This window comes from Choloepus didactylus, chromosome 2 (assembly GCF_015220235.1).
Source record: "Choloepus didactylus isolate mChoDid1 chromosome 2, mChoDid1.pri, whole genome shotgun sequence".
NCBI lineage: Eukaryota > Metazoa > Chordata > Mammalia > Pilosa > Megalonychidae > Choloepus > Choloepus didactylus.
Window position 1 is genome coordinate 32556858 of NC_051308.1, and position 15640 is coordinate 32572497.

A 15640-nucleotide genomic window follows, 5' to 3' on the forward strand; every position below is an offset into this window, starting at 1 on the left:
GTGTAAGTCTTCCCACTTCGTTTTTCTTTTTTAGAGTGTCTTTAGCAATTCGAGACATCGTCCCTTTCCAAATAAATTTGATTACTAGCTTTTCCAAGTCTGCAAGGTAGGTTGTTAGAATTTTGATTGGGATTGCATTGAATCTGTGGATGAGTTTGGGTAGAATTGACATCTTAACGACATTTAGCCTTCCTATCCATGAACATGGAATATTTTTCCATCTTTTAAGGTCCCCTTCTATTTCTTTTAGTAGAGTTATGTAGTTTTCTTTGTATAGGTCTTTTACATCTTTGGTTAAGTTTATTCCTAGGTACTTGATTTTTTTAGTTGCTATTGAAAATGGTATCTTTTTCTTGAGTGTCTCTTCAGTTTGTTCATTTCTAGCATATAGAAACATTACTGACTTATGTGCATTAATCTTGTATCCGCTACTTTGCTAAATTTGTTTATTAGCTCTAGTAGCTGTATCGTCGATTTCTCAGGGTTTTCTAGATATAAGATCATATCATCTGTAAACAATGACAGTTTTACTTCTTCTTTTCCAATTTGGATGCCTTTTATTTCTTTGTCTTGCCGGATTGCCCTGGCTAGCACTTCCAGCACAATGTTGAATAACAGTGGTGACAGCGGGCATCCTTGTCTTGTTCCTGATCTTAGAGGGAAGGCTTTCAGTCTCTCACCATTGAGTACTATGCTGGCTGTGGGTTTTTCATATATACTCTTTATCATGTTGAGGAAGTTTCCTTCAATTCCTACCTTTTGAAGTGTTTTTATCAAAAAGGGATCTTGGATTTTGTGGAATGCTTTTTCAGCATCTATTGAGATGATCATTTGATTTTTCTCTTTTGATTTCTTAATGTGCTGTAATACATTGATTGATTTTCTTTTGTTGAACCATCGTTGCATGCCTGGAATGAACCCCACTTGGTCACGGTGTATGATTTTTTTAATGTGTCTTTGGATTTGATTTGCAGGTGTTTTGTTGAGGATTTTTGCATCTATATTCATTACAGAGATAGGCCTGTAGTTTTCCTTTTCTGTAACATCTTTGCCTGGTTTTGGTATTAGATTGATGTTAGCTTCATAAAATGAGTTAGGTAGTGTTCCATTTTCTTTGATGTTTTGAAAGAGTTTAAGTGAGATTGGTGTCAGTTCTGTTTAGAAAGTTTGGTAGAATTCCCCTGGGAAGCCATCTGGCCCTGGGCATTTATTTGTGGGAAGCTTTTTGATGGCTGATTGGATCTCTTTGCTTGTGATGGGTTGGTTGAGGTCTTCTATTTCTTCTCTGGTCAGTCTAGGTTGTTCATGTGTTTCCAGGAAATTGTCCATTTCCTCTACGTTATCCAGTTTGTTGCCATACAGTTGTTCATAGTATCTTCTTATAATTTTTTTAATTTCTTCAGGATCCACAGTAATGTCACCTTTCTCTTTCATGATTTTGTTTATATGGGTCTTCTCTCTTTTTGATTTTGTCAGTCTAGCCTAGGGGCTTGTCAATCTTGTTGATCTTCTCAAAGAACCAACTTTTGTTATTTATTCTCTGTATTTTTTTTTGTTCTCTATGTCATTTATTTCTGCTTTAATCCTTGTTATTTCTTTTCTTCTACTTGCTTTAGGATTGGTTTGCTGTTCATTTTCTAGCTTCTTCAGTTGATCCATTAGTTCTTTGATTTTGGCTGTTTCTTCCTTTTTAATGTATGCATTTAATGCTATAAATTTCCTCCTTAGTACCCCTTTTGCTGGATCCCATAGGTTTTGGTATGTTGTGTTCTCATTTTCATTCGTCTCTATATATTTGGCAATTTCTCTTGCTATTTCTTCTTTAACCCACTGATAGTTTAGGAGCATGTTGTTTAACCTCCAGGTATTTGTGAATTTTCTAAGTCTCTGATGGTTATTGACTTCTAATTGTATTCCTTTCTGGTCAGATAATGTGTTTTGAATAATTTTAATTTTTAAAATTTTATTGAGGCTTGTTTTATGTCCCAGCATATCTATTCTGGAGAAAGTTCCGTGAGCACTACAGAAGAATATGTATCCTGGTGATTTAGGATGTAATGTTCTATATATGTCTGTTAAATCCAATTCATTTATCAGAATGTTCAGGTTTTCAGTTTCCTTATTGGTCTTCTGTCTGGTTGATCTATCTATAGGAGAGAGTGATGTGTTGAAGTCCCCCACCTTATTGTGGAAACATCAATTGCTTCCTTTAGTTTTGCCAGTGTTTCTCTCATGTATTTTGTGGCACCTTGATTGGGTGCATAAACATTTATGATTGTTATTTCTTCTTGTTGAATTGCCCCTTTTATTAGTATGTAGTGGCCTTCTTTGTCTCTCCTAACATCCTTGCATTTAAAGTCTATTTTATCTGAGAGTAATATTGGTACTCCTGCTTTCTTTTCGCTGTTGTTTGCATGAAATATTTTTTTTCCATCCTTTCAGTTTCCATTTCTTTGAGTCCCTGTGTCTAACATGAGTCTCTTGTATGCAACATATTGACAGTTCATTTTTTTTAATGCATTCTGTGACTCTGTATCTTTTAATTGGGGAGTTTAATCCATTTACGTTCAACATTATAACCATGAAGGCATTTCTTGAATCAGCAATATTATCCTTTGGTTTATATTTGTCATAGATATTTTTCCCTCTCTCTATTAATGTCCTTTAACATACCCATACTGAATCTCTTTAGTACTGAACGTTTCTCCATGACTCTCTCTCCTTTCTTTGTTTTTCTTTCGGTAGGGCTCCCTTTTGTATCTTCAGTAGGGCAGGTCTCTTGTTAGCAAATTCTCTCAGCATTTGTTTGTCTGTGAAAAATTTGAGCTCTCCCTCAAATTTGAAGGAGAGCTTGGCTGGATAAAGAATTCCTGGTTGGCAATTTTTCTCTCACAGACTTTTAAATATGTCATGCCACCGCCTTCTCTCCTCCATGGTGGCTGCTGAGTAGTCACTACTTAGTCTTATGCTGTTTCCTATGTATGTGGTGAATTGCTTTTCTCTTGCTGCTTTCAGAACTTGCTCCTTCTCTTCCATATTTGACAGTGTGATCAGAATATGTCTCGGAGTGGGTTTATTTGGATTTATTCTGTCTGGAGTTCACTGGTCATTTATGACTTATGTATTTATGGTGTTTAGAAGATTTGGGAAGTTTTCCTGAACAATTTCTTTTAATACTCTTCCTAGACCTTTACCCTTCTCTTCCCTTTCTGGAACACCAATGAGTCTTATATTTGGTCTTTTTATACTCTCTATCATGTCCCTGAGGTCCATTTTGATTTTTTCTATTTTTTTCCCCATTCTTTCTTTTGTTCTTTCATTTTCCGTTCTGTCATCTTCCAGGTCACTGATTCGTTGTTCAACTTCCTCTAGTCTTGTACTGTGAGTATCCAGAGTCTTTTTAATTTGATCAGCAGTTTCTTTCTTTTCCATAAGATTGTCTGTTTTTTATTTACTCTTGCAGTTTCTCCTTTATGGTCTTCTAGGGTCTTCTTAATGTCCTTTATATCCCGTGCCATGCTCTTCTTCGTGTCGTTTATATTCTGTGCCATGGTCTCGTTGTTCGTCTTTGTTTCTTTGATTAATTGCTCCAAGTACTGTGTCTCCTCTGATCTTTTGATTTGGGTGCTTGGGCTTGAGTTATCCATGTTGTCTGTTTTTTTCATATGCTTTAAAATTTTGTGTTTTTTTTGGCCTCCTGGGATTTTCTTAACTTGATAGGGTTCTTTTCGGATTTGTAGACTGATTAAAGTCCTCATCTCTAATTTGTCAGGTCTACAACTTCATGGAGTACACTCTACCTAACCAGCAGGTGGTGTCCGCGAGCCACCTGTTCCCCTCAAGCCTGTTCTCCCCCACTTTGTCTTTGTGGTGAGTGGGGGTGTGCGTCTTGTGGGGTCCAATTGGTGTACCAAGCTTGCGTGAGTAGTTGTTGTTGCCCACCCTGTATATGGGGCGTGTATCTGGGTGGTCAGGGATGGGGGGCGATTCTAACAATCAAATCTCCCTGGTGTTCCTGGAGATTTAAAGCTGCTGCAGTAGTGTAATCCTTCACTTCAGTCCTGCCACAGTTTGTCTCTGCCGCTGACCCTCAAGTCCTTTGTATTGGCTTCTGGCCCCTGTGACCTGTGAGTTGGTCTCTCTTGCAGGCCGTGCACCCCTAGGTCCTGTGTTGAGGGATAACTGTGCTATGTCACAGGTGAGCACCGTCTCCCCAAGGTGTTTCTGGGCTTCAGGCCTGTGTAGGGAGGCTCCCAGTCTGCTGAAAGGATGGCTGAATGTGGCTTGTTAATTCATACTGCTCCACCTTCCCAACTCTTGGACAACTAGCTGAGGGTGCAGGGAAGGCTAATGTCCACGCCCAATTTTGTGGTGTGTGAGTGTGTTTTTGGAAGCACTTCCCATCACGCTGGGTTGTCTAGGGCAGCTCTGGGCTGTGGGGCCAGCAATGGGCAGGAGTGTTCCCTGTCCACCAGGAAGATGGCTGTGAGAGGCTGCCCCCCTTTTCTTGGGCAGTTGTGGTGTTTAGTGAATTTTCTCAGCCACTTGACTTATTGCCTTGTGTCTCAGACCTCTCTTAGTTTTGCTCTTGTCTTGACTTGCCCAAATTACAACTCTTTGAGGCTTTCTGTATTGGGCTTCTTAGAGTAATTGTTTTAGAAAAAGATAAAAAAAAATATGAAAGGCCCTCCTTGCAGATCTAATGCATTATTGAAATGCTAAGAGCCAAGACAATTAGGGCCATTAAGGAACTGTCCAGGGGGCAGAGAAACCAGTTTTTCTTCTGAATATGCGTGTGAGCCTGACTCTGTCTGAGCTCTGCCCTTCCCTGTTCTATGTTCACCAGAACTCCAAAAAGCCTCTGCTTTTATTTTTGGGTTTTTCTTGCTGTTTTTGCTACCCCTAATCTCCTCTCTGCCGGGCTGGCTGCTCCCGGATTCTCCAGTGTCTGGTGTCAGTCTGTCTGTGATTGGAGTTTCGATCAGTAGAATGAGTTTCCATTAAGGGCCGCAACTGCAGTTCTCCCTCCTTGTTCCCGGCGCTTGTGGCCCCTACTGCCACGGGACTGAGCCTGGCAGGGAGGGGCGCGGGTCCCCTGGCGGTGAAAACTTACAGATTTCACTGATCTCAGCAGTTCCGCGTGTTCATGAGTGTTGTATGAAGTATGCCTAAAGTCAAATTGCTCTGCTGCGTCCGGTCCACACAGTTCCTGGCTTTCTCTGTATTGTTTCTTTTGTAGCTTGTGCTTTGAGTATAAAGTCTAAGATCCTAGACTTAACACAGAGTCCTGAAGGTGCTTCCCTAAGATTTCTTCTACGAGTTTGATAGTTCTAGTTCTTATATTAAGGTCTTTGATCCATTTTAAGTTAATTTTTGTTTGTGGTGTGATTTAGGGGTCCTTCTTTAATTTTTTTGAAATAGAGAACCAGTTTTTCCAGCACCATTTGTTGAAGAGACAAGTTTTTCCCGGTTGAGTGGCCTTTGCCACCTTGTCCAAAATTATTTTGCCATAAATGTGAGGGGTGATTCTGAGCTCTCAGTTCTATTACATTGGTCTATATATCTGCCCCTGTGCTGGTAACATGATGTTTTGATTACTGTTGCTTCATAATAAGTTTTAAAAGCAGGAAGTGTTAGTCTCCCAACTTCATTCGTCTATTTCAAGATGGCTTTAGTCAGGGCCCCTTACCCTCCCATATAAATTGAACAATTGGCTTTTCCGTTTCTGCAAAGAAGGTTGTTGGAATTTTGATTGGGTTTGCATTTTATCTATCAATTGCTTTGGTTAATATTGAAATTTTAATGATATTTAATCTTCCAGTCCAACAGCATGTTCTTCCACTTATTTAAGTCTTCTTTAATTTTTTTTGGCAATGTTTTGTAGTTTTCTGTGTACATGTCCTTTACATCTTTTGTTAGGTTTATTCCTAGATATTTGATTCTTTTAGTTGCTATTGTGAATGGAATTTTTTCCTTGATTTCCTTTTCTGATTTTCATTGCTTTTTTTATAGAAACGCTACTGATTTTGGGAGTATTGTTCTTGTACCTGTCATTTTGCTGAATTCCTGTATAGCTCTAGGAGATTTGTTGTGGATTTTTCAGGATTTTCTGTATATAGGATCATATCCACAAACAGGGAAAGTTTTACTTTATACCTTCCAATTTGGATGTCTTTTGTTTCTTTTTCTTGCCTAATTGCTTCATCAAGAACAACCCATACAATGGTCAATAACAGTGGAGTCAGTGGACATCCTTGTCTTGTTCTGGATCTCAGAGAGAAAGTGGGATATTAGCTGTGGGCTTTTCATATACGCCCTTTATCATGTTGAGGAAGTTTCCTTCTGTTCTTAGTATTCTAGAAGTGTTTTTATCAAGAAAATGTGCTGTATTTTGTCAGATGTCTTGTCTGCACCAATTGGAGTGATCAAATAGTTTTTCCCTTTCATTCTTTTAATGTGGTGTAGTACATTAATTGGTTTTCTTGTGTTGAGCCAACTTTCCATACCAGGGATAAATCCCACTTGATCTTGATGTATAATTCTTTTAATATGCTGTTGGTTTCCGTTTCCTAGTATTTTGTTGAGGATTTTTGCATCTATGTTCATAAAAGATGTTGGTCTGTAATTTTCTTTTCTTGTGATACCTTTATCCGGCTTTGGTAAGAGGGTGATATTGCCTTTGTAGAATGAGTTAGAATGTTCCCTCCTCTTAAATTTTTAGAAAGAGATTGAACAGAATTAGAGTTAAGACTTCTTGAAATGTTTGGTAGAATTCCTCCGTGAAGCCATATCTGTTCATGGGATTTTCTTTCTTGGGAGATTTTTGATTACTTGTTCAATCTCTTTACTAGTAATTGGTTTGTTGGGATCTTCTATTTCTTCTTGAGTCAATCTAGGTAGTTTTTGTGTTTCTAAGAATTTGTCTGTTTCATCTAGATTGACAATATATTGGCACACAGTCCTTTTGATTTCAGCAGGGTTGGTAATGTTCCCCTTTTCCTTGCTTACTTACATTATTTGTAATCCTTTCTCTTTTTTTCTTTGTCAGTCTAGCTAAAGTTTTGTCTATTTTATTCATCTTTTCAATGAAACAACTTTTGGTTTTGATTCTTTCTATTGTTTTTTTTTTCTGTTTTCTATTTCATTTATCTCTGCTCTAATCTTTGATATTTCCTTCCTTCTGCTGCTTTTCAGTTTAGTTTGCTCTTCTTTATCAAGATCCTCCAGTTTTGAAGTTAGGTCTCTGATTTGAGACCTTTCTTTTTGTTTTCTAAGCATTAGAGCTATAAATTTCCCTCTCAGCACTACTTTTCTCGCATCCCATAGTTTGGTATGTTGTGTTTTCATTTTCATTTGCTTCAAGATATTTCTTCATTTCCTTTGTGATTTCTTCTTTGACCCATTGGTTGTTTATGAGTATGTTGTTTAATTTCTATATATTTGTGAATTTTTCATTTCCGCCTCTGTTATTGATATCTAACTTCATTCCAAAATGGTCAGAGAATATGCATCATATAATTTCCGTATTTTTGAATATATTGATGACTTGTTTGTGATTCAGCATATGGTCTATCCTGTAGAATGATCCATGTGCACTTGAGAAGAATATGTATTCTGTTTTAATTGGGTATGTTTTCTTTGTATGTTTGTTAGGTCTAGATGCTTTAGTGTGTCAATCAAGTTCTGCACTTCCTTATTGATCTTCTGACTAGATGTTCTGTCCATTATTTAGAGTGTTGTTTTAAAGTTTCTTTCTGTTAATGAAGAATTGTCAGTTTCTCTCTTCAAATATGTCAGTATTCATAAATTTTGGGGCTCTGCTGTTAGGTACAAATATATTTATGATTGTTGTATTTCCTGTTGAATTGTCCTCTTTATCAGTATATGACCATCTTTGTCAGTCATATCTGCTTTTGACTTGGTGTCTGTTTTATCTGATATTAGTATAGCTACTCCAGCTCTCTTTCGCTTACTACTTGTATGAGATATTTTTTTCCATCCTTTCACCCTCACCCTACTTGTATATTTGAATTTAAGGTGAGTCTCTTGCAGACAACATATAATTGGGTCATGCTATTTTACCTGTTCTGCCAATTTCTCCCTTTTGATTGGAGAGCTTAATCCATTTACATTTAAAGTCATTGTTGATAATACAGGATTTTCTTCTGCCATTTTGCTCTTCAGTCTTTGTGAGTCTTACATCTTTTTTGTCCCTCACTTCTGTTAATTCCTGCTTTCATGTTAATTTGCTTTTTTGTTTTAATATATTGAATGCTTTCTCATTTTATCTGGATATAATTTTCATCTGTTTTCCTTGTGGTTACCATGGAGTTAAACGTTAACATCCTGGGTATATAACAATCACATTTGTTTTGATAACAAGTTAATTTCGATAGCATGTACGTATACTTTTATATCCCTCTGTACCCTGTTTTTTTTTTTTTTCGCTTGTTACCACCTATGTCTTTGTATATTGTATGTTGAAAACCATAAATTTATCATTTTTTTTTACACATTTGTATTTTAGTACCCATAGGAAGTAAGAAGTGGAGTTACATACCAAACAATACAATACAATAGTACTGGCATTTATAATTACCCAAACGATTACCTTTACTGCAGGTCTTTATTTCTGTATGCTTATTTGAACCACTGTCTTGTGTCCTTTTGTTTAGTCTGTAGAACTCCCTTCAGCATTGCTTCTAGAGCAGGTCTAGAGGTGATGAACTCCCTCAGTTTTTGTTTATCTTTGAATGTCTTAATCTCTCCCTTATTTTTGAAAGTCTTACCAAATATAAAATTCTTGACTGGCAGTTATTTTCCTTCAGCACTTTAAGTATTTCAATCCCCTTCCTTCTTGCTTCCATGGTTTCTGATGAGAAATTAGCACATAATATAATTGGGACTCCCTTGTACATAACATGTTGCTTTTCTCTTGCAGCTTTCAGAGCTCTCTCCTTGTCCTTTTGTGTTTGATAGTGTAATTGCTATCAATGGGGTATATTTTTCTTCATGTTTATCCTATTTTGTGTACTCTCAACTTCTTGGATATCTATATTCACGTCTTTTGCTATGTCTGGGTAGTTCTCTCTCATTATTTCTTTGACTATTCCTTCTGTCCCCTTCTGTCTTTCTTTTCCTTCTGGGAATCTCATAGTGTATATATTGGTGTGCTTGATAGTGTCCCATAGCTGTTTTAGGCTATTTTTGCTTTTAAGATTTGTTTTCTTTCTCCTCCTCAGCCTGACTCATTTCAAGTGTGTTGTTTTCAAATTCACTAATTCTTCTTCCAGCTCCAGCCTGCTCTTGAAACCCTCATGGGCATTTTTCATTTCAGTTCTTGTGGTCTTCAACTCCAGTAATCCTGTTTTCTCCCTTTATAAAATTTTATCTCTTTACTTAGACTCTTATATTGTTCCTTTGTTGTTTTCCCGATATCCTTAGTTCTTTCTCTGTACTTTCCTTCAGCTCCTTGAGAATTTTTAAGATCATTTTTTGAAAGGCTCTGTTCAGTATGTCCACATTCTCATTGTCTTTGTTAATGTTTTCTGTATTTTTAATCCTCTTCCTTTGTATGGGCCATAATTTCCTGTTTCTTTTTTTGTCTTGCACTCTCGCACACTGTGCATTTTTATATTTTTAAAAGTTAACTCTGAGATTTACTCCTGAGGATGTCTGTTTCTTGCATTTGTAACTAGCTTGTGAGAGATTTTCTGGAACTCGGTTCTCTTGTGTCTCTTCTTGTCTTGCACTACACATATGTTGAACCTGTTCCTTCTAGCATTCATGTCTCTTCACCTTCTATACATGAAATAGGGGGTCAGAATCTAGAGAATGCACCATAAAAACTCAACCCTAAAGGTTATATTTTAAGTAAGAAACACTAGAGGCTGACTAATTTCTTCAGTTTTTCTTCAGGTTTATTTTCTTCAAGTATGTCTAGTTTGCTGTTTTATTATTCACTGTGTTTTTATTTCAGTGACTTTTTAAAATTTCCATGTCTTCTATTTGATTTTTTTTAACCTCTCTTTTTCTTTTTTTATATTTTTGATGTGTTTTTGTCTTTAATCATTTTAAACATATTTTTAGAGTGTATCTGATAATTGTTAAGGGTCTGATTGTACTGTTTCTTAAAGAGTTTTCTGACTCTTCCTTGTAATGGACCGTTTTTTCAATTAGTTTGTATTATTGGAATGTGAGCATATCTTCAGTGGGGCTTTATGTGTAAGCATCTTTTGTACCCTGGTTTGCCTGTGTATCCTCCAGTGTAATTTTGAATTTATTTTGCCAGATGCCTTATAGGCTGCTAATCTTGGATGAATATTTATGCCAATTATTTGATTTAAAAATTTTTGGACCACAGAATCAGTATAAATTAGAATCTCAAACTGTGGAACTATTTGACCTAAAGTTACAAATTCCTAGGGGAGTGATTTTTTTTTTTTTTTTCCACACATCAGGCAGAAGTCAATATACAAAATGTCTTTTTAAATTTCTCTGCAGGGTGGGAGATTTTTATAATTCACCTTCTTACTTAAAATATAACCTTTAGGGTTGAGTTTTTATGGTGCATTCTCTAGATTCTGACCCCCTACTTCATGTAAGCCCAAGGTCTTCTCTTTTGTCCCCATGTGTGTGAAAATATGAGCACCCAGGAAATGAGTAGCAGCATTTCCCTACTCTAACTCTAGCTCAAGTGGTTCTCACCCTGGTTCTCAAACGTTTTCTTCATTACGGGCCCATAAGAATTTCTCTGTTCTTAAAAGCTCATTTGCATATTTGTAAGAATGATCGTTATTCCATCTAGCATTTTTTATAGCAGTTTTTTTTTTGTTATTAGAGAAATTGTAGGTTTATAGAACAATTGCATAAAATAAAGGATTCCCATATACCACCCTACTATTAACACCTTGCCTTGGTGTGGAACATTTATTACAGTTGGTGATAGCACATTTTTATAATTGTACTGTTAACTGTGGTCTGTGATTTAACTTAGGGTTAACTGCCCAGTGTAGTTCCACAGACTTTTTAAAATTTTAATTCTTTTACACCATGTGCAATCTAACATTTCCCTTTTTAATCACATTCAGATATATATTTCAGTGCTATTAATTATGTTTGCAATGTTCTTGGCATTTTTTAGAGTCTGTGATAGAAGAGTTTTCAAGTTACCTAGCCTTAGTATTGCTAAACAGGAAGTCTATTCTAGTGATCATTAAAAATGGTAGTTTTCTCTAGAAATTTCAGATTATTTACCATTATTTGATATGGTACCTTGAGAATTTTCATTTCTTTGATATGTTCTTTCAAAACATTTAAAAAGCCGATTTTCTTTTACTTTGAAGTACTATATAAGATAAATGTACAGGATCTCTTTTTAGCTACCTAATTTCTAATTTATGTTTAACCTGCCATAATTGTATGCTCAGATATTTTTCTTCTCTTGGAATTTTGATTTTGAAAGATATAGTTTTTCTCATTTTATAATTTCTTTATTAGCAAGTAGTTTGCAGAACGTTGTTGACATTTATTATCACAGGTTTTCATGAAGGTGTTTTAAAATAATCTACAGGCTTGTCATAAGTATTGACCTAAATTTCACAGTTGTTCTTTTTTCCCCCTAACTGATTGTAAGTTTTTCAGCATTCTATTTTTCTGTAGCAGAATGGACAGATAAATACCAATACTCAGAAAGTTCTAAACCAAATATTCAGTTTGTTAATGTCTGTGCTGTGGTGGTTAACATCAGATTGTTCCCCTAAATGTATGCAATTAACTGACAGTTATGAAAAAGTGTCTCTGGTATTATAAAATGTGGAAAACTGTTAATGTGGAGATTATGTAAAATTTAACATATGTAAAAAGGGGGCTAAATTCAGATATTGTTAATCATGTTGTTATGAGATAAATACCCATTGTGTATCTAAGTGTTACTTTTTTTTCATTTTAAAATTATGATTTTGTTTCTAATATATTAGACTATGCTAATAAAAATTTGAACTTCTTCAGGTGCAGTCATCAGTGGCCGTTGGAACCCCAGATTATATATCTCCTGAAATCCTTCAAGCCATGGAAGATGGAAAAGGCAGATATGGACCTGAGTGTGACTGGTGGTCTTTGGGGGTCTGTATGTATGAAATGCTTTATGGAGAAACACCATTTTATGCAGAATCTCTGGTGGAGACATATGGAAAAATTATGAATCACAAAGTTAGTATGTTTTTTTTCCAGATTAATGCTATAAGTGATATACAATAAGTTAAAAATGTTATGAAAAGAGAAAATATTTTTCTAAAAACAATGAACGTTCACATTTCTATGCTATTAGGGAACATAACTGATAAAATCAAAATCAGTAAATTATTACATAAGATTATTAGTTTTAGCTTTCTTGTGCAGTTTATCAGAGATGCTAATAAGTAGGAAATAAGACGGTAATAAGATCTCACCAGTAGAATAATAAAGAGGTCATAAGAAGACATATATAAATACATTAGAGTATTGCATGTGAAAAAGTTCTCAACCTTATTAGTAATAAGTGAAATGCAAATTAAGTAAGAATGAGATACCCTTTTTTTCCTTTCAAATTGGGAAAAATGAAAAGAAAACTAGTACTCAGTGCTGAAAAAAAGCATTGAGATGGACGTTCTTAGACATTGCTAGTAAAGTGTAATTTGGTGTAACCTTTCTGTCAAGAATTTTACAAGTATCTATCAACAATCTTTAAAAAGTGATTAGAACTTTCAGCTGAGAAACTTTGGTTCTAGGAACCTACCCTTAGGAGATATTCAAGAAAATAAAGATTTTGAGCAAGGATACGTATTCCAATATTATTTACGATTACAAAACACTGAAAACAATCCACATGAACACCAGGAATGGTTAATTAAAGAAAACTTGAATCTGCTTGGTACCAAGTGAAATAGAAATAGATTGTTCATAATGAGAATGGGAAAGGTTTTTATTGATTGGTTTCAGAAGATTGTGAGCAATCGTATAAATGCAGGGTGAATAGGAATATCCCACAAAGGGAATGGTAATCTATTCTTTCTCATTTGTTTTCTGGTGATACAGTCATGGTTATTTGCTTCACATATATATAAAAACAATTATTTAGAGTATTTTAAATGCTGTTCTGCTTGGCTATAAAGATAGTGCCCTAATTAGTTACGATGTGTTGAAAGAGAGAGAATAGCTGAAAAGTTGTAAGTAGCATGTATAGCGTTTCAGAAAGAAATCTTGGTAGTATAACAGGGTAGTTAGGAGTCTTGATTCTGAGTCCTGCAGTTTTAGTTCAAATCCCAGCTCTACTCGTTTTGTGACCTTTGCAAATTACTTGAACTTACTGTACCTTTGTGTCCTCTTCTATAAAATTAGGATAATAATAGTAACCATTTTAGAGGATTGCTGTGTGTTGATTAAATGAGCTAAAACAAATAAAGCACTTTCAGTAGGATCACAAAGATATTAAATTATCAAAAATAATATTATCAGTTATTTATTAGTATTGTGAATTATATGAGCAGTGTTCATTATTTATACTCTGTTAACATATTGAGTCAAATCACACTTTTTTTTTTTAACCTTCCAGGTATCATGCACTATGGGTTTTTTAAAATGCAATTTTATTGAGATATATTCACATACCAGATAATCATCCAATGTGTACCATCAGTGGTTTATGGTATTATCATATAGTTGTGTATTCATCACCACAGTCAATTTTTGAACATTTTCATTACTCCAGAAAAACAATTAAAGTAAGAATAAAAATTAAAAAGAACACTCCAAACATCCCATACTCCTTATCCCCCCCTATTATTTATTTATTTATTGTCTTTATTTTCTTATTTATCTTACAGTGGCTAAAGGGGGTTTCAGTTACAAGGTTTTCACAATTACACAGTGTATGATAAGTATTTTCTTACTTATCATACACTTGATAAAGAGAGTTTCAGTCACAAGATTTTCACAATTACACAGTCACACCGTAAAAGCTATATAGTTATATAATCATCTTCAAGAATCAAGGCTAATAATCCCACTAGTTTTAATTAGTTGCTCTTCATTCCAATAGCAGTTTAAGGTATTTTAACATTTCATTTATTCTTCTTTCTGTTATGTAATACAGTGCATGTATGACTAAGTCATATAAAAAATTAAAAGTTGTTTTTAAAAAATGTTCTTTACTCACTCATCCCTGTAACTCCATTAGTATCAATACTTTGTATCAATATACACTTACTAGATGTATTTTTAAATATATATAGTTTTAAAGAAAATGAATGCATTGTTCATCCTAGTTAGTAAGTTAAGTACTGATTTATGTTTTATTTCTATTATTTTCTGTTTAGGAGAGATTTCAGTTTCCAGCCCAAGTGACTGATGTGTCTGAAAATGCTAAAGATCTTATTCGAAGGCTCATTTGTAGCAGAGAACATCGACTTGGTCAAAATGGAATAGAAGACTTTAAGAAACACCCATTTTTCACTGGCATTGACTGGGATAATATTCGAAACTGTGAAGCACCGTATATCCCAGAAGTTAGTAGCCCAACCGATACATCGAATTTTGATGTGGATGATGATTGTTTAAAGAATTCTGTAAGTATGACATTGTGAAAAGTTTCTTTTTTATATAGTGATTAAATAATTGCATGGTTTATAAGTATTTTACTGTGCTTCTGGAGCTTAGTCTGTCATAAATCAGGAAATTAAGGGAGTTAATGGTGATACATATACATAGTCATTCATGACGAAGAGCAAAATTAAAATTCAAAGATTTCCTACTTAGATAAGTTAACACCATTAGGTTTCCTAAGAAAAGGACAAATGAGATTCTTAGAAAAGTGGAATCAAAAAGGCAGAGTGAAAAGTTGGAAAATTTCTCCCTAAAAACAGTCATAAAACTGTACAAAACTGTCAAAACCAACTATTTCAGGACTTGGAAGATCAGCGCAAGGCAAATAGAAAAGCATTTATTCATGAGAAAACTGCTAAGCTTTGGTTAAGAATAACTCCCATTTCTTGGTTGGCACGGTAGAATTAGTGGGCTGGAGTCGGATATAAAAACTAGCAGCTTCAGTGATGGAGGAAGCTGACTTTACTGACTGGGAAAAAACCGATACCCAGTGGTGTTGATGGAAAAAATAGCAAACTCACTAAGAAACAAATGGGGAACTGAGTCCCCAACTGTGCCAGCCTGACTTTATAACCCTGCTTGGTGAGTAGTACATCAGTGGACTAGCCAGATATTCAATAGAGAGATTGTGGAGGGGAGAGCCATGAAGGGACTAGATACTTTATCCAAACATCTTGACTGACTGGAGGCTGCATGCAAGGCCAGAAGAGATGGGAGAAGGCAGGATGAACACATATCCCTGGTTGGTACGGAGACTTTGCATCTGTGAATAGAAGTCCTGGGAGTGCCTAGCAGGAAGTAAAATGTGGGGTGGAATTGAAACTGGCCTGATTTTGAAAGTATTCCCCATCCCATTCTCTGGTCTATTGCCGAAGGGTCTTAGTGTCTCAAGATGTTTGGGCCCAATCTCTGACTGGAAATTGACTAACCACTAAGCTGTACAGACAGAGATGACTTCTAAGAAGCCAAGTTAAAAATTTTTAAGTAATAATTAAAAAAA

General features: G+C 35.3%; 1 protein-coding gene across 11 annotated transcripts in view; it reads left to right on the plus strand.

Annotated features, from left to right (window-relative positions):
* The window catches only part of CDC42BPA (CDC42 binding protein kinase alpha), a 449333-nt gene that overhangs the window by 217912 nt on the left and 215781 nt on the right, over positions 1–15640 (plus strand). For all 11 annotated transcript variants that reach the window (XM_037822691.1, XM_037822669.1, XM_037822670.1 and 8 more), the window contains exons 7-8: positions 12010–12210; positions 14355–14603. In XM_037822691.1, the coding sequence (XP_037678619.1) occupies positions 12010–12210; positions 14355–14603 (450 nt within the window). The remainder of the gene's footprint in view (positions 1–12009; positions 12211–14354; positions 14604–15640) is intronic.